This window comes from Taeniopygia guttata, chromosome 3 (genome assembly GCF_048771995.1).
Source record: "Taeniopygia guttata chromosome 3, bTaeGut7.mat, whole genome shotgun sequence".
Taxonomy (NCBI): domain Eukaryota; kingdom Metazoa; phylum Chordata; class Aves; order Passeriformes; family Estrildidae; genus Taeniopygia; species Taeniopygia guttata.
Genome location: NC_133027.1, coordinates 107,996,868 through 108,021,480, shown reverse-complemented (window position 1 = coordinate 108,021,480; position 24,613 = coordinate 107,996,868). Strand labels below are relative to the sequence as shown.

Below are 24,613 nucleotides of genomic sequence, written 5' to 3'. Positions count from 1 at the left end.
TGTTCCATCTTCAAAGTTGGTAATTCATTCCATGGTTCAAACTCAAGATCACAGCTGTTTTCAGCTGCTTGCCAGGGTCTAAAATGCTTTTGACCAAGGCCTGGAACCTCTGAAAATGTCTGAGGGACATTTTGAGTTCCGACAGCATGGGTGCAAAAGTAAAATTTTAGGTTTCCAGATTATGGGTTCAGAGGGGACAAGATGGAGGAAATTGGGTGTGTCTTGTCCTTTTTCTCCTTCTTCATGCCTTCCATGTTTCACTGTAGAGTTGGCATTTTTCTGTTGGTTTAGGCTGGGGACACACTGTTCAACGTAGGTGACAGATATTGGCACATTATTGTAAATACAGCACAGGTAGTTTCTGGTATTTAATGTTTGTAACATCCCATTGAGGGCAGAGCCCCACATGCTGCCCTGCAGGACAGAGCTGTGGCAGGGCAGCAGAACATGTTAGAGATAAACAGAATAAACAACCTTGAAACCAGCACAGACGAATTATGGCTTCTTCTTTGGCAGTGGGGCTGAAAGACAGAGACTTTCTACAATCTCGGAATCACCAATACCCACAGATTCCGACACTCAGCAGTTACTGTGCAGCTGGGGGAGAACCTGAAAGCAGCCTCTGCTCCTCAGACTGCCCCTTTTGGGAGGCACCTGTGCTGCTGGTACAGGGCATGCACAGTGGCACGGCCAGAGCTGAGTGTGGATTGCTGTGCTGTGCTGTGATGTGCTACAGCAGCACCCACACTTCCACAGAGCATGTGAGAGGAGGGGCTGCAGCCTCCTTCCACCAATCTGGGGTTCTTCACAGCTGCTACGCCCCCTTTATTCAATGCATCCCACCTCTCTGCTAAGCAGGAAAGAGATTCTTCTCCCCCGAGTCCAGACATGAAGTGAAATTCATCTCCCTAACAGCCAAGGAAAGGCTCTTTCAGGTGCAGAAAGCTCCTGTGAGCTCTCCAGGGGAGCTTTCTGCAAAGCAGGCACCAGCTGCTGGGGCTCAAGGGTGTGAGGAGGAGAGAAGGACCCGTGTGCTCACACGTATTTCCAGGCCCAGTTATCATATAGATGTGTGTTGCGCTGCACAGTGGCAAAGTACAGCCTGGTGATGGGAAGGGAGAAATTCCTCTGTGAGATAACTGGGGAGTAAAACTTTGGCCTGTCAGGTACAACCCAGTTTGAGGTACAATATTGGGGTTCAGCTTTGCTATATGAAGTGCTTGATAAAATAGTGGGTTGATAGATACCAAGATGGTATCTAAAAATCATATATAAGATTGTGTGGGGCTTTTTTCCAAAACAGGGCTGTTCATCAGTACGAGCACGTGGAGCAATGTGTCAGGGGAGCGCCTAAGGCTCTCTAGATAAACACATCACTCCTCTCCATGTGGGAGGAGCAGCCACAGAACTGCATCACACCGAGCCCTGCTGGGTGCTCCTCCATCCACAACCTACTTGGTATGCAAAGACACCTTTCCTGCAGTGAAAAGGCTTTGATTCACCCAGGTCGAGATCACTTCATCAGCATTGCAAAAGTGCTGAGAGCCTATGCAGCAGATATCCTTCTGCTGGGTTTGATCATCTGCTACATATGTGATCCTAGCAGAGATAATTTGGAAAGGTGTGTTTATTGCTTTGCACTCAGCAGATAGGGATATGCCTCACAGTTGCACAAACATGCCCTTGGCTAAAGTCTGTTGCTAAGCAATAGTTTAAGATAAGGAATATATGCAAATTCCCAAATGTTCAAATTTTAGGGCTTTAGGTACTCATAGGAGGGAGGCATAGCAGCATCTTGCCTTTGTCCACAGCCCCCAAAAGGAATATTTATCTTTATTAGCATGGGAACAGCATTAAATTGTAAGGATTTACAGCCAGCTGCAGTGCACAGCAGAATAAACAGGTCAGATGAGTAACCAGCTGTACTTCACATCTGAGGTGACAAGGTACAGAGAAAGGAAAACTCCTTCTCCCTGTGCCTTTATTTATGGCAGACTTTTGCACATGGAGATCATAGAACCACAGAACAGTTTGGGTTGATAGGGACATTTAAAAGTCTCCTAGTCCAACCCCTCCTGCAGGGAGCAGTGACATCTTCAGCTGAATCAGGTTGATCAAAGCCCCTTCAGCCTGACCTTGAATGTTTCCAGGGATGGGGCATCCACAACCTCTCTGGGCAACCTGTTCGGTGTTTTACCACCCTCATTGTAAATAACCTTTTTCCTTATATCTAATCTAACCCTACCTCTCTTTCAGGTTAAAGCCATTCCCTTTGTCCTATTACTCTGTGCCCTTGTAAAAAGTGTCCCTCCAGCTCTTTTGTACCCTGGAAGGTGCTCTGAGGTCTCCCTGGAGCCTTCTCTTCTCCAGGCTGAACAACCCTAACCCTCTCATCCTTTTTTCATAGGAGAGGTGCTCCAGCCCTCTGAGCATCTTTGTGGCCCTTCTCTGGACTTATTCTAATGGGTCAACATCTTTCTTGTGTTGGGGGTTCCAGGCACTCCAGGTGGGCTCTCACCAGAGCAGAGCAGAGCAGAGGGGCAGAATCACCTCTTTTGTCCTCCTGCCCACCCTGATTTTGATGAAGCCCAAGATACAGCTGGTTTTCTGGACTACCAGCACACATTGCCAGGTCATGTCCAGCCTTTCATGCACCAAATGATGGGGAGGAGCCAGAGCTTTCACTTCTCTCTCTCTCTGTTTCTGTACCAGCTACAGGTCACCTTGGTAGCATGTCTGTCACCCACATTGCCTTGTTCCCCTGAGCCAGTGAGTCACTTCATGAGCAAAGGGGAACTCCTCCAAGGTAGGTCTCTGCTGCTCACATCTCATGGATTGTGTTGCAAACTTGGGCTGAGTGCATCTGAAATTGAACCTGCTTCTGCATTCTCCACCTGCCCACAGCTTTGAGTCACTCAGTTTTCCCTCATCCCCCCTGAACAGTTTTCTCTGCTTTATGGCCTGCTGTCGGTGGATCCAAGCAGAGCTGTGGGGTAGGAAGTGAGCACCATCCCTGCCTTTCAGCAGGAACCTCATGGAAAGCCTTCTCGTGTTCTGCTCTGCCTGTTTCTGCAGTGCATGTGAGGGAAAAGGGAATAGCTGCAGGAGCTTGGCAGCAGCAGTGGGCATGAGCTGAACCGACACACAGGGTGCAAATAGAGTCATAAAGTAAATGTGGCAGTGTGATGCATATTAAAGCAATTTGCAGGGTAATGTTTCCCTGACTATATTCTTAGTAACAGAGAGAAGCGATCTTCCCACCTTCACTACAGGCATGTCACAACGCCAGCACAGAGGCTGTCAGCAAGTGGCTGCAGTGCTGGCTGCAGAGCCCTGCAAAGCCTGGGTTTGCATGGACCCAGCCCTGCAGCCTGGCTCCTGCAGCTCTGCTCTGTGCAGAGGCCCTGTGCCATAAACCCACAAGTGGGCACATGCCATCTCCCGTGCCTGTCTCTCTGCAAATATAATAACATGCCCAAGAAATTACTCTGTTCCCTCAGGAATAAGGAAGGGCCAGCCTGGCTAAACAGAGAGGAGAAAACAGTATATCCATGTAGTTACTAACTCTTTATTTGGAAAAGAAAAAGAGCTGTTTGTCTGATGCTTCTTGGACCTTTGGCTTAATATTAAAATGACTTTTGCACAAACCTTCTCCAGCTCCTTCCCAGAGAAGACAGAAGTCACCATTTCCTTTCCATTGGCTCTCGCTTCAGAGCAGAGATTCAAAAGCTGGGCTGCAGCTGCCCTCTCCAGTGAGGCCACAAATGGAGCAACTGCAATTAGGAGATTTTAACCCCTCAGTCTGCAGGGCAAGTCTCTAAAATGCCAGCTGGCAAGAGGTCTAGTGAGCTCCCCTGGAATATGTCCTAAAGCAGGTGAAAGGTCTTCCTGTCATCTGCTCTTTCCAGGTCTGAGACCTCTGAAACTCTGGCCATGGGACTGCCTTTTCATCTCCTCTCTCCCTCTGTGATAGCACAGGAGGTGTGTATTGCAGCAGGGGTTGGTATACCAGCTGGAACAAAGGAAAAAGAAGTATTTTCTTTTGGTATATCCACATGGTTCCTCCAAAAACTGTTGCCAAACACTACCACCATCATTTTTTACACATGGTCTTGCTTGGTGAGCTTCCCTTTCACAGAATCACAGCATGGTAGAGATTTTATATCTGGAAACAGGTTGCTGATCTGGAGGGGTTTTGCCTGTTTCCCTCTGGGGAACCCATCCATGTGCTTGACCACCCTCACTGAAAGAAGCTTGGTTTCATTTTTAAAAGGAATTTCTGGTATTTCACTGCCACCACCAACACACCCTTGTGTGCACTGGGCCAGGAGTTCCTGCCTTCACATATCTGCTCAAAGAAGGATTTCCCTCCTTTTTGTGCTGCTTCTGGGATGCTACATTTGTTCCTTGTCAGCCATCTACCCTCATCTCTCCCAAACAGAACATGGTAACACTTCCTCTTGGTTTCCAATGGATTTAAAAGTCTGCTTACATGGTTCTTACAGGCATGTAAAGTTGTATGTGCAGAATATAATTTAAAACACAAGTTCATCCACTTGGTATATACTTTACAGTTTCTGGCAGTGGTGTTCTGGACCACCTTCACACTTTGCTGCCAATTTCAAAGCATCTTGAAATAATGCCCTACCTGTCCTGCAAGTAACTGGCTAACCTGCTAAGAATACTATTATTCTTGAGCCTCTCAAGTTCAAGAACACCAGTGTCTGGGTTGCTGCTAACAAACATGGTCAGAGCTTTCCTGCATATTGTCCTGGGAGCGTTGGATCATGGATGTTACTCTTGTTACATCCAATTCCACTAAATATATCTCCATTTTTCCTGTCTCTACATCAAACGTTACATGTTAGGGAGCCTCGAATAACAGCTGCTGCCACTCATGTTAACTGAGAGGAGCACAAGACACTGAAGTGTCTAGTTTCTCATCACTTACAGGATGGATAAAAGTATCTGTTGTACTGACTAGTCCATCAAATATGAATGATGCAGATAGAGTGGCTGTTTACACACAGCAATCTATTTTAGTTAAATTGAAAATACACACAGGGGAGAGTTTCAACTTTGAGGATAGAAAACACTGGAAAAGTCAGGACTTTTTATTTTTAGGGTTTTGTTTGTTTGTTTGTTTTTGTTTTGTTTTGTTTTGTCTTCTCTGTTTGCTGGTATCAATTAACTCTTAGGAGTGCCCAGTTCATGGCTAGGAGAGGATGAGCTCTGCTCTTCTAGGACATAGATCCCAATATTGGTAACTATCCAACCAAATCTCACAACACTGAGGACAAGGTGCTTACCTTCTTTTACCATTCTAATTTGTCCAGAATACTCAACTCTTTTGTACAGCATTAACATAAGCATTTACAAAGCCAGTCCTTCTGGAGGATGACAGCAATTGTTTTGCTTAATGTTTAATGGCTTCCTCTCCCTCTGGACTCTGTGCCAGGGCATATGGTAATGAACAAACTCTGGAAGAATATTTTAGCCTCACTTGACCTATTAGGACACTTTACATAGAAATTTATTTTGCACTACCATGAATTATATAAACACACAAATTAAAGATCCATACGCAGTAACTGCTTGCAGAGAGCATTGTCTGCACCAAACTCATTAGGGGAATGAGTTACTCTGTAGAAAATCACTTAACCTTTGTGAATTTCCTGGTGCTGTTTGTTAATGCCCTTACTTTATTTTGAAATAATATCTCTGTGTTGTGTGAAAACATGCTTCAGATTTGAAAATTACGGTACAGCTTACAAGTTTCCTATAAGCATACTAATTGTATTGGCAACAAAAAGTGAGGCCTCATTCTGCACTCCTGTGTCCATGCAGAGAAGAGTATGGATGTGTTCATACACTTCCCTGTTCAAAGACTTTGGAAAGCAAAACTAGGCAATACAGGGCTAAACTCCCTCAGAGGAGGAAAAGGAAAATAATAACAAGGCTTTGGTTTCCATGGGCAAATGTTAATTGCAAGCGGAAGGCTTCTCTGAATAGCCTTTATCAGCATTTGTCTGCTGGGCTCAGTGGCTAACGTTCTGCTGTGGAAAATATTTCTCCAACAGCAAATGGAGATGAAGGAAAATATCAGACTAACTTTTTGGCAAAAGGTCTGCTACAGCTAGAAAAACAATGCTCAACATGCACATGTTTGTGTCAGGAAGGCTGCTAGCAGGAACATGGCAACTTTAGTAATTTCTCAAGCAGCAAAAGCAGGATGTCTCCGGAACAGCAGGCTGGGTGCAGAGTAACCCACACAGAAGTGCCTGGCTGCAGGAACTGGGTGTGCAGAGAGCTGCACCTGGAGGTATTCTCAGTGCCAAAGCTCCACTGAGGCTTTCCGTAGTATTTTTTGTGATAAAAGAAGCAAATGATTAGTCACTGAAAACTTCAAGTGACCTTGGTAACCTGACTGCTGACTCATTCTGTGGCCCATCTTCTACAGAGGTGGAGTTCCCAGGTAAGTGAGGAGAAGCTGTTGCAGATGCCTACCAGGCTGACTCACTTGCCATCGTGTTTCTGACTGCACAGACATATGGGACTAAGGAATAAAGGCAATGGAAAAATTTGGCTCAGTGGGTTTTAAGTCTGCAGCCTTATTTCAGGGACAAAGTATGGAAATGAAAGCAGGTGGTGATGCTGTTGTGTGTTGGAGCAAATCTGTTATTCCTTAAATCCTGTTGTGGTTTAGGGTTTGATCCTGCTTCTGTGGCACAGAGTTGCTCCTACCTTTGCTGTGAGAATGCCTGTCATGGTGTTCATGCTGCATCATCCTTGTATCTTACACAGCCATAATTATAACCCTGCAGGCTAAGCCAGCAGAGAACAAAGATTCCTCACTTCCACTGGGAGCTTCCAGGTGATATTAATACAAATCAAATAAAACTTAGGCCTTGAGGGGAAAGCTCCAGCACAAGGCTACTTGGAATAATTACACCTATCATACAAGCCATGGCATTCTGAAATGAGCTGGCAAGCAATGTTAACCTGACTGAAACTCCAGCCTCCTTACAGGTTGGAAGCCCTGGAAATGACTGCAAAAGCATCAGGGTGGGCTGCAGGTTAGTCCCAAAGATGTGTTTGCTCCAGCTAGCAGCACATCTGAGTATTGCAGTTAGTTAACTGTGGAGTAAGAAATAAGTAAAAAAAAATAAATTAAAAAAAAAAGAAGAAATGCTTCCTGCTTCTGCATATCAGCAGCTACTGCTTTACCCTTTGCACATTGTCAGTTCAGTATGGAATGGCTGCTGGCAGGGGAAGGAGCGTGGATGTGGAAGGTGTGGCAGATACTGCCTGCAAAATAAGCAGGAGACCTGGAAAGTGGCAGGGGGAGGAATCAGTGGGATGGAGAGAGGGAGAGCTGAACTCCTGCAGCCTCTGTGCTCTTAGAAAAGGAAGCAGCTTGTGAGCAACTGCTAATGCAAGATAGAGTATGAATCAACAGCCTTCAGTCTCCCAGGAATTACATGAACAGTTTTCTTTATTGCTGGAGGTTACAAGAGGTTACCCCTGCATGTTGGGGCTGTGAGATTCCTCAAGAGCAATACAAAGCATTTCACACAAGGGCTGAACAACTGAAGTGTCAAGTCTATATAACAGGTCCTGATCTAAACACATTAATTTGCAAAGACAAGTGAAGCAAGGTTACATATTTCTGCTGGAGACTTACAAGAGGGACATCCCTTGTAACTATTTAGATTTTTCTAGTCTAGGAGCAAAGGGAGAAGGTGATACTAAAGTCAATGAGAGGTATGCTGTCCTTTTCTGTAAGAAAAGCCAGTGAATTTTAAAACAGTTCTTTCTAGTGAAACCAAAACTGCTCCAATTTTGAGAGCAACTTCGTTGTCCTGGAGCTATAGTACAATGATTTGTAAGTTGAAAAAAAACCCATAACTTTGTTTTAGTTATGTTTTAACTGACATAACTGATAATCTTACTAACATGATCCGATTACAAATGAGTGTTTTCTAACTATAACAGTGAAATTCAACTCTTGAACAAAACCACTTGCTGGATATTGACATTTCTTTGTACATTTTGCATATTGAAGTTACAGGACCCACTGGATGAGGATGGAAATTTCTTGTTTTGCAGTAGGTTGGTAACATGTTTCTTTCATGTGGGATGACAGAAGCGCAGCTCTCAGCATTTTGGTTTTCCTGGTACAGTTATTGACACGAGTGAAAATGTGCATACACAGGTTTGAGAAAATGAACGCTGTCAAATCCATTGATCAAATGTTCAGAGAGATAAAAGTTGAAGACACTTTTCAATGCAGTAAGACAGACAGCTGTGAGTCTCTAAATCAGGAGTGAATGGTGAGCCCTATATGACAAATCCTCTGTTTTATTACAAATTATTAATGCTTCTCTTTTTTACAGATGTTTGGGGGTTTCTTTTTTTTTTTCTTTTTTCCCTAAAGCTCTTCAACATGCACACGTTCCTATCTTCCACCTCACTCTCCCAAATGCAATCATCTCTGTGTGTGATTGACCTAAGTGATCACCATGGTTTCCAAATCAATTCAGGTCCCCAAAGAGGTCTTTTAATTAAGAAGCTCTAATAGAATCTCAGAGAAAAGTTCTAAGTCCCCAGTATTCAGGCTGTGAGCTGCAGATCCCAGGGGTGTCTGTGGCCAACTAGTACAAGACCCTGAACATGTCCTTTGTGGAAAGGTCATATTGTATGCAGGAATTTGTGTTAGTGCATCTTACAGATCTAGACATCCCATGGAAAATTCCAGGGGATCACACAAAATTGAAAATTTCTGAAAATTTCTATAGTAGGCTGCTGTTGAGCAGTAGGTAGTGACCAAGAGAGGTGAGATGGAAGCAGGTGTGCACAGAAATGTCTTTCTATGAAATTCCAGCTGCAGTTTGTGCTCAGCCTGTGTGAGGTGCTGAGCCTCACTCCCAGTGCTGCACCCACTGACCTCGGCTGTGCTTTGCTACATGTAGAAGTGCACTTGTTTTGGCAGCAGGACCCAGACTATTTCAGCACCAATTTCTACCCAGAAAAAGCCAACTGCAGATTTTAATCACCATCACTGGCACTGCAGAGGTGTGATTTCCAAAACTGCTGGGGAGTGGTCTCTATTCATTTCAGTGGGGCCAATCCCAGCTTGTGTGCACAGCTGTGCAGAGCAGCACATGCTGATGTTTACTCAGCAGCTGGTCCTGTTCTCCAGGAAACCACCTGTGCCTGATGCAGTGTTTGGTCATGTTGTGCACAAGCACTTGAGAACATTTTCACACTATGATGTCTAACTCCAGCATTAGACATGCAGGAGAACAAAAAGTGGAATGGAAAACACTGCTGAACTTTTGCAAGCACGGCACTGGCTGAAAAGTAAAATTCCAGAAAACTGAAGCCACATATAGAACTTGAGATAATTTTGATGAATAGTTTTTGGCTGGAAGACAAAAAGAAAAATGTTCTGTGTTGATTGTTTACGATTAAACATCTTGAAGTTTTGTTTCAAAATGCTCTCCCTTCTGGCAATTCTCTCAAAACTTCTGCTCATATAAATCTCAATTACTGAAGATACTGCTTGAGGAGTCCTGTCAGAACAATGTTTTGTTTAATTGGAAGCTTTTTTAAAGCTCTTTATTTAGTTGAAAATCTCTGAAGTTTTTCTTAGGAATGTAGCTTGAAATAATTTGAATTTTTTTCAGCTTATTACTTCTCTGTTAGCCAGCTGATTAGAAAGGACTTTGCAAGTACCCAAGAGGGGATGATGGGAGAACATAGAAAAAAAAAAAAAAAAAAACAGATAAAAGTTTTGGCTGTGATAACTCATCCCCTTGGCACAGCACTCCTCCAAGGCCAGACCTGGACCACTTGTCCAGAGGAACCTGGTGTCCAAGGTACATTTCTGTACCTTGTAATTGCACCAGCCTGTGCCTGATGTGGGCCACTCTGATGAATTGTAGAAGTCATTTATAGTGCATTAATATAACAAGTGAGTGGAAACTTCCATTAACTCCTCCTCCACAGAAGAGATCTTGAAAGAAAAAGGGGTTTGAAGGAGGGCTGTGCCGTGCTGTGACACGGGGATGGGAGTCAGGGGTGGGAGGCAGCCTGCAGAAGGGAACAGAGCCTGAGTCACAGTGAAGCACCCAGTTCTGCACAGAGAAACCAACACCCTTCTCCTGGCTCCACTCCTGGCACAGTTGGTCTTTCATCTGGTGAAAAATGGGGATGAAATACCTCCCTTGCTACCCTTCGGAAAACACTTCAGTATCCTCAAAGGGGATTTAAAGGCAGCATCATTATAAGTGGGAAATGAATTGCTCTCTTGCTGGATTTAGCAGCTTCCTGTTTTGGAAACCTGAGATACCATCTCAAATTTCTGTTTGTTGTCAGGCTGGAAGAAGAGACTCAGAGGCTGCGAAGCCTCTGGTGAGGCAGCGCTTCATTTGCTAATTGTCTCTGCCAGACAATGCCATTTACACTGGGCACAAAATCACCTCTAACCTATAATCGCTATATCCTTAACTCCTATCCTTTTGAAACAGTCCCCAGCACTGCAAACCCAGCTGCGTGTCAGCCCCTCTCACTGGACAACAAAATACAGGGATAATTATTGCTGATTCATTCACAGACATCCTGGTTTCCAGATATAATTACAATATCATAAACAACTGCATTATAAAAAAAGATGTCTGACTTGTCATGAATAATGTAATGGAGCCTTTCTTTGAGGACCATGCTGGCACAGGACTGGCATCTGCCCCAAGCATGCCAGGGAGGCTCTGGGTGCTGTGCTCTCTGGCTGGAGCGGGGTCTCTGGTGCAGAACTGAGATTCAGAGAGGTCTCTGCAGTCAGGAGGTTGCTTGGCATCTACTCTTACTCTCACAGACTGAGGTTTTTGCACGTTTCTGTCAGAAAAGCTGGTGAAGCTGGGCTTTGCCTCTGCGAGAGCTCCTCAGTAAGGAAAAGATCTCCTGTTTTACAGTTTTTATTGCTCCTCTGCTTTTTTAGGCCACGATGCAATGCTTGCCACTTTTGCTGTATTAAATTCAGCTGTTCTGCCTACCTGCTTCTCCTCCTCCATTAGCCAGATGATCACAGCAGATCCATCAGTTGGAAATGGGATCAGACCTGAAAGTTGCAGCTCTGACACTCAGAGCAATGACCTGCAAGGATTTTTTCCTCCATTGTTTAACACTTGCTAAAGTTGGAGCACTGAGGAAGCCCTTGAATCTTGCCCTTCAGCTGGTGGATCTGCAGGGATGTTTTGGCTGTGAGATGCTGCTCTTTGTTTTGGAGACAACACAGCACAGGAAACTGCCTTGACAGCCTCAGCTCACTTAAATGCTCTCGTGGCTGCTACTGGCAACGCAATAAGCCAGTGTTGCCCAAGTCTATTTTCTCTAACACCAGCCTTTAAAGAGCAGGAGGTTCTTTTTCCTCTGTTGCAAAAACTGGTTCAGGCACGTCTAACTGGGATGTGACGTTTCCTGAGGGATGTGGTTAAAGACAAAGTAAATGTTGGTGCTTTGGTGACTCCACAAAAATTGGATTGCCTGAGATTGTCATGGAAGAGAGCATCTGGGAAGCAGCAATGCTTCTCATCTCTTCCCTTGGGAAGCTGATGGGACTGCTAAATATCAGGAACTGCTAAATATCTGGACCTCACAAGAAGCAGGAATATATTATATGTATCTGAACATTCTGGTGTAGAAAGAAGTGGAGGTATGAATAAATTATTAAAACTAGATAAAATATATAATAAAATATTAAAATTTATTAAATTATTCTTAATGGCCTTTCAAGATTATCATGTCAAAATTATCACTGAAATGCAATTTGGTTCTCTGCAAGGGAAGAAGTGATTCTTTATAAAAGGTGGAGCTCCCAAACCAACTGGAGCGCCTTCCAGCAAAAAACGAGGGGAAAAAGGGCTTATTTTCTTCCCATTTAAACAGAAAGGGAATATTAAATGTGATGCAGAGAGGGTACCAGGCAATGCACCAGCATTAGGTACCAGCAAAGATGAGTGGCCTCGTTCAGAGGGCACTGAACAATGAAATTCTCCAGCTTTTCCTGGGGCTGTTGCAAGCCTCCATCTGAGCTCCTTCTTGGAGGGGACATGGAAGCCTTCTCCCTCCCTTCCTCCCTCCCTCCCCCACACCAGTGTTTTGCTCCCTCCAGAGCCAGTATTTTATTCACTTCAATTTTCAATTTTCAAGACCGTATGAGCAGCTGAAGGACTTAAATCTGTTATTTCACCACAGAGGAACCTCGTTCTGCCTGAGTTATGCTGAGTACACTCATAAACCAAACCAGCCACAGTTATGAAGAAATGTTCTTCAAAAACCTCATCCTTAATCTCATTTGAGTATGAAACTAAGGGATAGGCTTTTTCAGCAGGCCCTTTTAAAACCTACCCAAAAGATGAATGTGTAAATGCACAGAATGCTCTGGAAGCTCTTGAATGGAGACATTTTATTTCCAAATAACCACAGGAGTAACTGTTTGTAGCAAAAAAAGGTGATTAATGGCATTGTGGCCAAAGTAAGGTAAGTCCCTAAAGTTGACAGCATAGTATTTGCATATTACCTCGATGTTAGAGTTTCTCACACTACCTTTGTTTATTTTTACTGGATGAAGCACAAGAAAAGCATGATGCTTGCTTAAATCTCCACAAATCCAAACATCTGAAGCTACATTTCTCCATTTTCCTGGCTCTGTTCCTCTCTAAAGGCATGCTGCTTGCATGCTCACTCGTTTTTCCCATGAACTACAGGACGTAGGCCAAAATACCCTTTGCAACTGGTAACTCCTAGGCACACTGGGTTCCAGTTAATATAACAACTGGACATTTCATCATGCTTGAAGCATTTGTGGCATGAATAAAATCAGCAGGAAATATAAGGAGCATTTTTTATTTTTCACAGGGTCGATTTTATTAAATTTGGTGGAAATATCATACAATGACAAAAGAAGTTAAGTTACATGGAAAACTGATTCTGACACCCGTGACAGCAGTACCAGAGTGGCATGTAGGACATGCTTGGATGTGCAAAGGCTGAGCACCTCTCTGTGCACTGGCTCGGGGAGGTTCTTTACTCGTATCATCAATGCAATGGTGCAGTGTTGCATTCCCAACAGTTGTTTAAGCCACTGACTGGCATGTGCTTCTGTGGGAAAACCAGCTGGATCTTTTAGGATCCTGGGAACCTGCTTTGGTCTGCTGGAGCTGAAGGCACAAGCCAGTTCATTACAAGCAAAGTTGGAGGACCCATCATGGCAACTGCCGAGTCAGTGGTTACCTCCCCTCCTGCCAGCATCGACTGATGGGCGATTTAACTTTCCATTTCTGGGAAAACAACCTGGGAAAACAACAATCTGATCATGCACTGATATCCTGCAGCACTGAACAACACTCAGCAGCAAGGAAACCCTCCCTTGGAGCCAGGCTTAGTCTGAGGGTCACTGAGCCAGCACATGGGACGGGTGTTTGGCCAACAAACCCACTGGGCTGGTGGCAGCAGCCACCCCACAGGCGCCAGGGCGGCACCGACAGGCACCCAGATGGGTGCCACAGCTGTCCCTTGGGCACAGAGCAGCTCCCCTTAGCCAAATAAGGAGGGAGAGGCATCTCAGCTCCACATGCCCATGGCATGATTGTCAAATATGCCTGTAATACAACTGAGTCAGAGGGAATTATTGCTGCAGCAGAGTTGCTTTGGGAAGCCTTCTTCTTGTAGGCTGAATTGCAACTATCAAATCTCTGTTAGTTTGGTTGAAAAAAGATCATGGCAGTGATGTCTTCTCATTACAAAGGATTGTTTCCCACTCTGCTGTCATTAAAAAGAAATACAAACTAGCCAAACTCATTCTTTACCAAGGCTCCCTGAAAATGGAACAGTTTTTGGACAAAATAACTGTAATTCAAACTGCAGCAGCCAGCGCTGTGCCTGCTTTGGTACCTAGCCAGTGAATTTTCAAGTAAACACCCTCCAGGACTGTTCTCCATTTGGATTTATTAGTCATTACCAAGAAAAGATAATTAGCACTTCTGAAGCATTGTGATAATCAGCAGCACGAAGTGTTTCCCATAGAAACGGCCGGGTCCGTGCAGGATCCGCAGCTCCACTGCACTCCCGGTACGGAACCAGCACACGGGTGGGCAGAGCTCAGCTGGGAATGCTCCCAACCAACTGCTCCAGGGGCGCTAATGACACTGCACACAGGAGGAGGCAGGGAGGGGAGCTGTGCCCTGGCCTGTTGGGCTTTTCCTTCTCTTATCCTGGAGGCAGAGTCACTTTTGTTACAATATGCAATCCTCCTTGTTGGTCAAAGGCAGCGGCACATACCTACCACTTCTTTACTGCACAACAGGAAAATAGAAGGTAATTATTTTTTCTTTTTGCATGCACTCTGTGGTAGAACAAGAGGAGCATGATACTTTAGGCAATGATGTGGGTTCTTTATTGTCCTCTTTCAAAATGAATGAATGACAACTCTGTTAAGACTAAAGTCAGTGCTAAAAACTTGCAGAATGGGTTCCCCAAAGTTATTGTTCCCCAAACTTCCATTACTTATGATCTCTAATAATCATATGAGAGATGGGATGGAAATCTTCTGTTCTTAAATCTTAAACCCTGAGCATTAAGCATGCCATACTCCCTGCCATGCATTACTGAGCTCAGGGAAGTCTATCAAATTTATCAACATTGCTATCTAAATAAATACTACAATACATAGGTTTTTCTGAAGCAATTGTCTTTGTTTTTCTGTATCTGGAAGTGTGAACAAAATCCATGCTGAGTGATTGAGGAAGCATGTAAGTTTGGGAAGTCTGCTGTTTTGATGAGCCTGATTAAGAAATACAGCTGGAGGATTTACCCCAAAGTACTTCTAAGTTTGCAACAACCACTCTTTTTCCCACATTGCACAGAGCATTTCAAGCCAATACAATACCCTTCCAGCCAAGAGGTGCTCTGCATCTCTGGGAAGCATGCAGGAAATCTCAGGATTGAGTCCAGAATGTAGGCAAAGTACTCTGTCTGCAATTATTGTGGGGGCTGTGGTGTGGTGAGCTGGTAGAGGGTACCATAGCCCTCTGACTCCTGTTGATGATGGCCTTTACTCACATACATCTTCCCTGCCACAGATGGAGCAGAGGCTCTTAGGACTGAGATTCCAATGCCAGCAATGCTCATTAATGCACCCAAGATGGGACCACCCTGGCAACATCTCACTTGTTGATGCACTCAAAGTATTCACGAACGTTTGCCCCTCTTCCAGGAAGATAAGCACTGTGGCAAGTCCGATTACCATCAGGATGAAGTTTTCCTGATCACAACCAACGTGATGGGCTGGTGGCTGTTTGCAAGCTGCGCCTGCAGAAGCGAATGGATCTGTGAGTGTTTGCTTTTCAGCTGCTGCTGGGAAACAGGCACCCTCCTGCCAGGTCACAGACCAGCTAGGTTACAGACCTCTTAAAGCAGAGGTGGATGCTCAGCCTGTGCTGAAATAGCTGCCCAGTACACAGAAGTTGCTATGGCAGTGCTTTGCAAATATACATCACAGAGCAGTGCAGTGACGACTCTTGCTCTGTGTCTCGCACAGAAGCTCTGCTCCCACCCTGGGAACCATGGAGCAGAACAAACACCAGAATATAATATCTACCCATATATATCTCTGCTATTGTCAGATTGCATCTGACTGTGAAACTGGGCTTAAAGCACCTGGGTAACAATTTACATATCATGTCAACAACAGCATCTCTCCCCCTCCCCGTCCCTCTCTCCCCCTGCAGTGCAGAGTGAGCTGACTCCAGAGCATCCTTTGCAGCAAAACGTGTCTCGGCTGCATCCTTTTGTCTCCATGAAACTCCTTTAATTCTGGTACTTTAACACCTACTCCTGCCTCTGCTGCTGGTGCCATTGCAAACCAGGAATGTAGCTGGGGACACCGTCTCCTTGGAAACTCGCCCCTGGCCTAAGAAAGTCCTTTTGGGTGCCTGTGTGGCACTGGAAAGCCAGAGGACTCATGGGTTGAGCACCTTTCATGGCTGGGCTGCTTTCACATGGAGTGAAATCAGCCTAGATCAGATCTGGAATCCCTCAGTGAACAGATAAATAAACTGGGCAATTGCATCTGCATCATTTAAGGGGAAAAAATAAGAATATTGGCCTGAGTGCACCAGGCTGCTGTGAGGAACCTGAGAGCAGTGTGCTTCCCTTGGTGCAGAGGGAAGGCTGGGGATGGGAGTTCTCTGATGGTGTGGCTGGGAGCAGCACAAGGGCCCAGCTCTCCATTAGCCTGCAGATTTCCAAATAACTGTAAACAACGCTGACTTCAAGTCTGCTGCCAGAGCCTCAGGCTCCGTAAGAAACAACCCTATCTTATTTATTGCCTGAGGATATTATTATTTCCAGAGTGAACTAGTTGTGGATCACAATACTGGACAGAATTATAGTACAATGTGTGCTTTAGTGCAAACTTACTTATGAAATAGTCGCAAGTCTTTGGAGAAAAATGGGCACAAAGCCCCAACTTTTTTTTTTTTTTTTTTTTTTTTGGTAGAAAAGTGCAGCAAATTGCTGCATCATCTTTACCTTGGGACTGGTCTGGACAGGGCTGGCTCTCGTGTGACAGCACAGTCTAGCTGCACCTCGCTGCCAAGGCCCTGGGGAGGTCACACAGAGCCCAGCAGGGGCTGTGCCAGCACAGGGAGGCTGTGTGCATCAGAAGCTCCTCACTACTACATCTGATAGGAGACACAAAATGATGCCACTGAAGGCTCAGCTCCGTACCTCTAATGTGAAATTTCTATGGACAATCCAAAGATTTAGTTTTAAGGAAGAAGCAATTCATATATACCCATACTGCGTTCAGCACACTTTCCCTTAAAAGACTGCTGCCTTCTTCTGCATCACCAAAAGCTGGATATGAAAATGTTTTGTGCCAGGAAATGTGGTAGAGCACAGAGTTCAGTCACTATACACTGGTCAACACTATATTCCTCACTAAACGGATGCCATAGGTGATTAATAAGAATGAAGCTCAGAGCTTATAATTAGTTACTTCATGTAAGGCCTTTAAATAAATATGTAAGTGGAGATATTTATGTGTTTTTAATACTAGTTTAAGTGTGAACTGATTTGGTCTTTGGTCTTTCTGTTTTTGTGAATTATCCTGCAGTAGCAGCTTTATTTTTAAAAAAAGTATTTTTAATTTAAATGAAAATTTAATTTTAAATTGTTCTAGGCAAGTGCTACACTAAATATAGTGAGCATATACAGTATATAAAAGCAAGGCAGGAAAAAGGATAATCAAAATAGATGAAATAATTTTGTAAACAACATGTATTGCATGTCTATTCGGTGCAACTGTCATCCTTGTTCTGTCAGATCTGTGGGGAGACAGCCATATACTTAAACACAACTTGGTCAAGTTAGTTGGTGAGTTTACTCCTATTTAGAGCAGGTCTGGGCTTTAATTCAGGGCTTGGGGGGGGGGTTATTTTCAATGAACACTGAAAGGTGCAAGTGCTTTGAACAGCTGTACCCTAGCACGATCTTTCTACAGTCACCTTGAACCAGCACTTTGAAACAAGCCCTGCTATTAATTTGAACAGGAGCTTAGCCAGGCACCTGTGAAGAAAAAGGCTTTCTCTGTTTCTGCCTGTTGCAAATTCTTCTACAGTTTGGCTTGTCTAAGCTAAGCCTGTAGACCTGAGCCCCATCCTGGAATTACTTAGCCCAGTTCTAGGTTACAATGGCACTTTTCTGTTGGGCTTCTTCTTTCTTTATCTGCTTGGTTTTGGTGTCTGTCCACACAATGAAAGTGCTTAGCTGCAGGGAGAAGCTTCAGAGCTCCCTGGGTATGACGGTGAAGGGAATGACAGGACTGCTGGATTCCAGGTCCAGGGCGGTAAGGAAACATTCGATGGCCGCTTCGTTTTTCCCCTGAGCTTGCAGGACCTCTCCAAGGCTGTTCCAGGCGATGTGGCTGGTGCTCTGGATCCTGATGGCATCTCTGAGCACTTTCTGGGCCAGCTCCCTCCGCCCAAGTCTGCTCAGCACCAGGCCCTGTCAAGAAACAAGTGATGAGCAGTTAACAAAGGGCAGGAGAGAGGAAGGAATGGAGCACTCCAAGCTCCCACCAATCTGGCCCATGAGTGCAGGCACAGGAGTCTTATGGAGGGGGCATCTCCACCTATTTCTGAAGAATAAAAGTAAGCAGTTGTTAAGTTCTGTGGTTTTTTATAGGGATGCACACTTTAAAAAATAATTGTGAAAATAAAGTGCTCCTGCTGTGTGTTAGTGGGAGAGTGCTCACTGGTGCTGTACAGAAGAAAGGTTACAGGCCCTTTAAACATCCCTCCCTCCTTGCCCAGAAAATATGCACAGGTTTGTCTACAGCCAGCATCTGAATTCATTCCTGCACATCTGCAACACCCAGCTGAGGCTGAGCTGAGGTCTCTCATCTCCTACATCCTGACCACACGGGGATCTTTCTTCTCAACAACAGGGGGTAGAGGGATGTGGTCTCCTTCCAGCCTTCTATGGGCAGGCTGTATGTAACAGCATGGGATGTAACAGCTCTGTCCCCCTGCACTTCAATGTAGATCCTAGAGCAGCGTGGGGGAGGAGAAGGATGGAGGAACCTTGTTTAAAAAGCTGTCCTTAGGGTAAGAAAAGACACAAGTGGGTGTAACCATCTGGAAGGAACGGGAGGGGGAGGATGAAAGAAGTGTTAGGAAGAACATGTTTTCCTATAGGGCTCTCATGGATGTGTCTGAACCCACAAAGCACCTAATGAGCCAGGCTCTCTGATAATTACACAGCAGTCAACCAGCCCAGATGGTCACAGGGGCTTTGCAGGCCACAGCGGATCTGTGGCGTTTCTCTGCTTCCTCCTGAAGGTGCACACAACCAGGATGAGCCTTCCACCAGTTTCATCCAGGTGTGGTCTCTGGAAGAAGCAGCCAGCACTGCCATGTCACCTGCCAAGCTCTGCATGGCCTCTGGCCACATTCACCCATGGAAATGCTGGCAGGTGAGATGACTGCCTGACTTCATGCTTTTCCTGGGACAACCTAGTAGGTGGATGCATATATATATGAGGAAAAGCATTAGCTTAATTTTTAATCTAATTGCCTTTAGTGCATATGAAAGGATGTAACAAACCTGAAATCTCTCACTACTAGAAGCCAAGTAAATTTCTGATGAAAGAATGGTGATGCTTGCAGAAATAGTGAAGATTTTTCCTCTGGTTTTTGTTTGCTTTTACAAAAGTACCATTAAACACAGAGTGCATCAGCATCCTTAAGGCCAGTGATAGTACTAATACCTACAGAAACATTCATTTGCCTGAGAGAAAAATTAAGAAACAACCATTTAATCAAATATTGGCGGTGCTATGAAAAACTTCACTGCCTCCTTCTTGCCCATAACCTTGACCTGAATAATCAACTCAGTATCAAATGTGATTGTTTAGAGATGCAGTGGGGGTGTTTTTCTTTAGGTTCCTCTCTATGTAGGAAAATGACAAGGCAACTAATGTTATAATCCCCCTGAGAACAGGCATAGGTGGCACAGGGGCTCCCTGGTGGCAGAGGCTGGTTCCCCTGGAGGAGCTGCCTGCAGATAACTGCAGGCACGTAATGCCAGACTGGAAGGAATTTGTGCAATTATAATTTGAGTCACCCTCTTGACAGGGATAATGAGGCATAGAAAGGGCAAGTAGTGTGGCCACAGCAAATCTGCTGCTGAGCCAAGAATAGGCAGGAGCTATCTTAGCTCAAAGTTTGTCCTCGACCACAAACCCACTCTTCCTAAAATCTCTTCCTGTTGTGCTGATGGAGCAGAGGCGATTGTGCTCTCTGGTGGAAGGGGAGGCAGCGCTGTCCTCACCCTGACACTCAGCAGCATCAAACCTCTCAGTGCTCTCAGAGGCTGCTGGCCCTGCAGGCTCAGGGGCCAGCAGCCCATGCAGCTGCTGCCTGTCATCCCTCTCCAACGAGGAGGGAATTCCCTGCCTGGCTGACATCTCGCGCCTCTCAACAATGCTGCAGTGAAATCCACCTCATGGGAAACTGCTCGTGCAGCACAGCTCCCTTGCATGCCCCAGCATCCTTGCTGGGCAGGAACCACAGCCTGGTGTGCCTTCCCTGCCCTGGCTTCCCTGTGTTTGCTGTGCCTGTGCTGGAGCCCCAGGAGGAGCTGCTGTGCCCACCAGGGGCAGATGCCCACCAGGAAGTGCAGCTCACGTGAAAATCTCCTCTTTGGTATTCACTGCTTTCAAGCTTGCCAGTTTGGCTGAGAAAACATCTGTGAATCCACAGAGAGAGCTATTCCAGGCTCCTCAAAGCCAGGGGAAGGCCTCCTGTTGATGCTACAATACACTGCACAAGTGAAAAACTGCTGTGTTTTTGGAGGAAACATTTGCTCAAGCAGTTTGCTTACATGCACAGCTGTTGGTGCCAAGTGCTGCCCAGGTCTGTGGCCCTTCCCAGGCATGCCACCATCCTGCTTCCCCCTTCTGATGAGGAACAGCCCCATGCCCTCTTCCTGCATGCATGCCTGGACTTCCACGCAGCGTGGGCACGTGGCACTGGGCTCCAGGCTCAGCCCAAGTGAAGGTTTTGGGGTTTGGCCAGCCCAGGTCTGCCAACACTCCCCAGCCCCAGCGCAGACCTCCCCCTTTGCCCAGAGTGAGCTGTGACAGATGGTGTCAGCCCTTTAGCAAGGCTTAACTGAAGCGGCACAAATATGCTGCTGATGTTTAAAGGACAGGTTGAACATCATTAATTCTGTGTGCAGGAGAGTTTCTGGTTTTGCATTTCCTCTCTCCCCTCCTCCCCACATGGCTCCTTGCAAACCACAAGCATTTTGAGAGCTGGAGGCTGAATGAACCTCAAGCCTCAGAAAGACGTAGCACTGAGCACTTGAGTTTTTGTTTCTCTGAGGTATTTGCACTTGAGAGCTTCTCCTTGCTACTGAATTTCTCATTTCCCCATGGAGTCTGGCTTGCTATAAACAATGCCTGCATGTTGTTGCTATGTAGGTCCAGCTGGAATCTGCCTACAGTGCAAAAGAAAAAAATTATATCTAAATTCAGAAAGCCACCCACTGACAGGCAATTTGCATTTTTATCTGGAAGATTTTTTTTTAAAAGATTTTTCTAATGAAAGTTCAGCTCCTGAGTTTCTATGGAAACTCATCTGCTTGGTGTGCATGCATAATTTCATGAAGTCAGGTCTCAGGAAGAGGAGCAATTAGTATAAATACAAGCAGGAATGTGATTAAGGGTTTCATCCTCTTATTCCTGAAGATGGAGGGTGGGACTGGGTTTTGTTGTCTTTCCTCAGTTTCTATTTGTCTTTTTGCCAAAACAATGCAGAAACTGGTGTACAAGGTAGCCTGACTCCTCTGCCACCTCCTGGCTAGCATTGGCACTTCTGGTTTTGCCCAGTGATTTTCCTCCCAAAGATGACAAGTACCTCTAAGTATGGCCCTCTCTGTCAGTGGTGTTGCTACTGAGTCAGCCTCTAAGGAGCAATGAGGACAAGCTTATTTTTAAAACTCAAGCGTATTATAAATAGTAAAAAAAAAAAAAAAAAAAAAAAATTAAAAAGAAAAAAATCCCAAACCAACTCAAAAGGTGAGTGGGAATCATTTTTCCTTCAAACTCCTGTGGGCAGCCCAGCCCCTTGTCAGGCACACACAGGCATTTCACGTCCTGCACCAACACAGCTGCGGAGTGCTGGGTGTAAATTCACTCACTCACTCGAGAAGGTCTGAGGGTAACCTCTGCAAATGAATTTGGCTTTTTCTTCAGGTCTGAAGATGCACCTTGGCTGTTGCAAACAGAGGCAGAGTGTGAAAGACGGCGCTGAGAGCTGTGGCAGAAGCTCAGCTGAGGTGAAGGGCTGGCACAGCGACACCGGGACAGCCCAGCAGGGTACGAAGGCTGAGAGGGGACAGCGAATGTGCTCTGCTGATTTAGTGTGCCTTATGCTGACAGCTGGACTTCTGAATTGATGGTTTTTAATTTCAGGGAACAGAGGGTGCCTATGGGAAGCTTTTTCAAAAGTATTTTTGACCTCGTCTGCATGCAAAACAAACAAAACTTAAACCACTTCTATGGTGACACTGGACTGAACTCCCTTGCCTTCAGTGATGTGATACTCAGTAACTGATACTTGTGTGAGGCTATTTTTGTTTTAGAATAGGAGAGCCATATTTCAATTTAAATTAGATGAGAAAAAAAAAAGACTTATTTTCAATTTTTACTAATAAAGAAAGTGAACATAAACCACTCGTGAAGTCCCACTTTTAGAAGGTCATGAAATTTCTACCTGTGCCTTTATTTCCTTAGAGTCTGACAAAACCTCTTCAACTGTTAGCTCATAAAGTTCCCAGAAAACAGTGCAGGAAAGACATTATGGAAGACTACAAAATAAGCCTCATGTACAAGCTGGGGATTATTTTTAGTAATGAAAATCAAAACTTCCTTTGCAAATGTTTAGTTCAAACACCTGATGAGCTGCAGGGAGTTCTCTCTTTCCAAATAGGTGGCACAGATTAGCTAGTTCTTTCCTTTAGGGCTTGTATTGGAAAGACATGTAGAGAAAAACATTTAATTTCATTTCGGGAAGGTGCTTTTTGTTGTATTTGCAAGGTCATCTCATTTTTGGAGAATGCGTATAGGTGGACTAAACTCTATCCTTTACAAATGGATTTTAATAATCACAGTAAATGCAAATTCTCACTGTCTTTGCATAAGATTCTAATTACAAAGTGAGGTTGTCTCTGATGCTTGTCTCTATTTAGCAGAGCATTTCTGCCTATTATTGTCTGAATGCCCCAAGAAGTTTCCAGAATTAATCAGACCTTGCTGCTGGGCTTCCTTAAGTGCATTATTTAATTAATTTCAAGGTAAATGCAGTATCCTTACTGTTTACTCCAATCTGTAGTGTGGACATGTCACTTGTGGTTAGTAGGAGGGTAATCAGCAGCTGGCAAAAGCAGGGCATGCTGCAGAAAAGTGATTGTTCAGAAGTGTGCTTATTCAGCAGAACCCGACAAAAAGCCTTTCAAGATGCATTTGGCATTTGGTGATAACAGTCTCATGTAACAGAAAAATCCACACTGCTACAGGGCAACACATGCTTCTGTAATTATTTAGCAATCAGAGTAAGTTGTGAGCAAAATCTGTTGCATTAACCATGAAATACCAGTGTCCTTTTAGAAAATGGCAAAGATTAACCCTGGAAATAATAGGTGTCCTAGAATAAAGACAGACATATAAGTAGCCAATTGCCCTGTGATTCTTTCCCCCTATATTCACGACCTTTACATCTCTTAAGAGCCAGGATTTTTTTAGCTGTGAGCAATGAAGTGAGTTTTTGTTGCGCTGTCACTTAGTCACTCGGTGCCTAGCAGCGTGGGGGTAGCTGATCACCCATTTTGCTGATTCAGTCCAGGTTATGGTGAAGCTGAGCTATACATTTGGGCTCTGTTTACTGGAAGGACACTGTAGGAGTACAGGGAGCAATCAGAGTCTGAGTTAGAGACCACATCTTAATTTGTTGCCCTAACAAAGGATGACAGGGATTCACTTCTGGGAGAATGCTTGTCTTTCAGTGTTTCTGCTGCCTCCTTTGTTGAGAGCAGCTTTTCCTCCTCTTCCTTCCCCCCCTCCATCTCCTCTGCCCAAGCTGCTGCATCCCCTGTCAGTCAGTGACGCTGAAGTGCTGCATTTGGTAAAGCAGAGGAGGGGAAGGAGAAGGGAGGAGAGGGAAGGCAGGCAGGGCCACTGCAAAACACAGAGCGTGGAAAGGAGAAACGAAGGAACAGCACTGATGGAGGGGGGGGACTGGCAAGGGCTGGGAAAAGCAAAAAACCTGAGACTGCATCATGATTTGCAGCACTTGTACACTGCCTGTGGGTTTTAACTCGGTAGGCTCAGCCTGGAGACTCCAGCTCCAGTACTGCAGGCACCAAAAGGCAGCCTAGCCTTTGCTGCTGAACCTTCACTGCAGCTCTTTGTGTGCTACAGAGGACTGTGAGGGAAGGGAAGAAATGAGACTGCAAGGAGGCATCAGGAGAGACAGACTAAAGTGAAAACAGTGACGACTAAAGCCCCCCAGAGACCTGGGCACATGTATATTTATCAATCACAGTGAGCTTGCAGGGAAAGAAGGAAAAGCAGAAGAAAGAAAAGACCAAAAGTGGTGAAGTCCTGAAGAGAGGGACATCCCCTCCCTTAGCTTGCTCACGTGTTTTCCAAGGCAGTGAGTAATTGCAGCATCTTGCCCAGGCCCCTGTGAGGCCAGGGCACCCCTGCCCTGCAGAAGGGAAGCACTGTGCCATGCTGCACACTGCCCTCTGCCCAGGCTTGCTGTCTCCACTGAGTTCATCTAATGGTAGCAGGGATGTTTCTACCGTGTTTGAAGCTTAAACGTGATGAAACATTTATTGACATAAAAAGCAAACCCTAAGGCAGCATTTCAAACCAGGAGGCTCTGATCTCTTCACAGGGAGGCTCATACAAGCCTAGGGAGAATGAAGAGTTTTTCTGCCTTGTTGGATTGTCGTCACATAAGCTTCATACACAGCAGAATCATCT

At 45.1% G+C, this 24,613-nt stretch overlaps 1 protein-coding gene and 1 long non-coding RNA gene across 4 annotated transcripts in view; one reads left to right on the top strand and one right to left on the bottom strand.

Annotated features, from left to right (window-relative positions):
• The first annotated feature begins 12,380 nt into the window (after nucleotides 1-12,380).
• LOC140683815 (uncharacterized) lies at nucleotides 12,381-23,296 on the top strand. Its single transcript, XR_012055335.1, has 2 exons — nucleotides 12,381-14,376; nucleotides 21,821-23,296. It is a non-coding gene; the product is annotated as an uncharacterized lncRNA (long non-coding RNA).
• The window catches only part of TTC7A (tetratricopeptide repeat domain 7A), a 166,959-nt gene continuing 159,415 nt past the window's right edge, over nucleotides 17,070-24,613 (bottom strand). For all 3 annotated transcript variants that reach the window (XM_002187925.7, XM_072927602.1, XM_030269186.4), the window contains one exon: nucleotides 17,070-18,066. In XM_002187925.7, coding sequence (XP_002187961.4) covers nucleotides 17,845-18,066 — 222 coding nt within the window. In that variant the 3' untranslated portion in view covers nucleotides 17,070-17,844. The remainder of the gene's footprint in view (nucleotides 18,067-24,613) is intronic.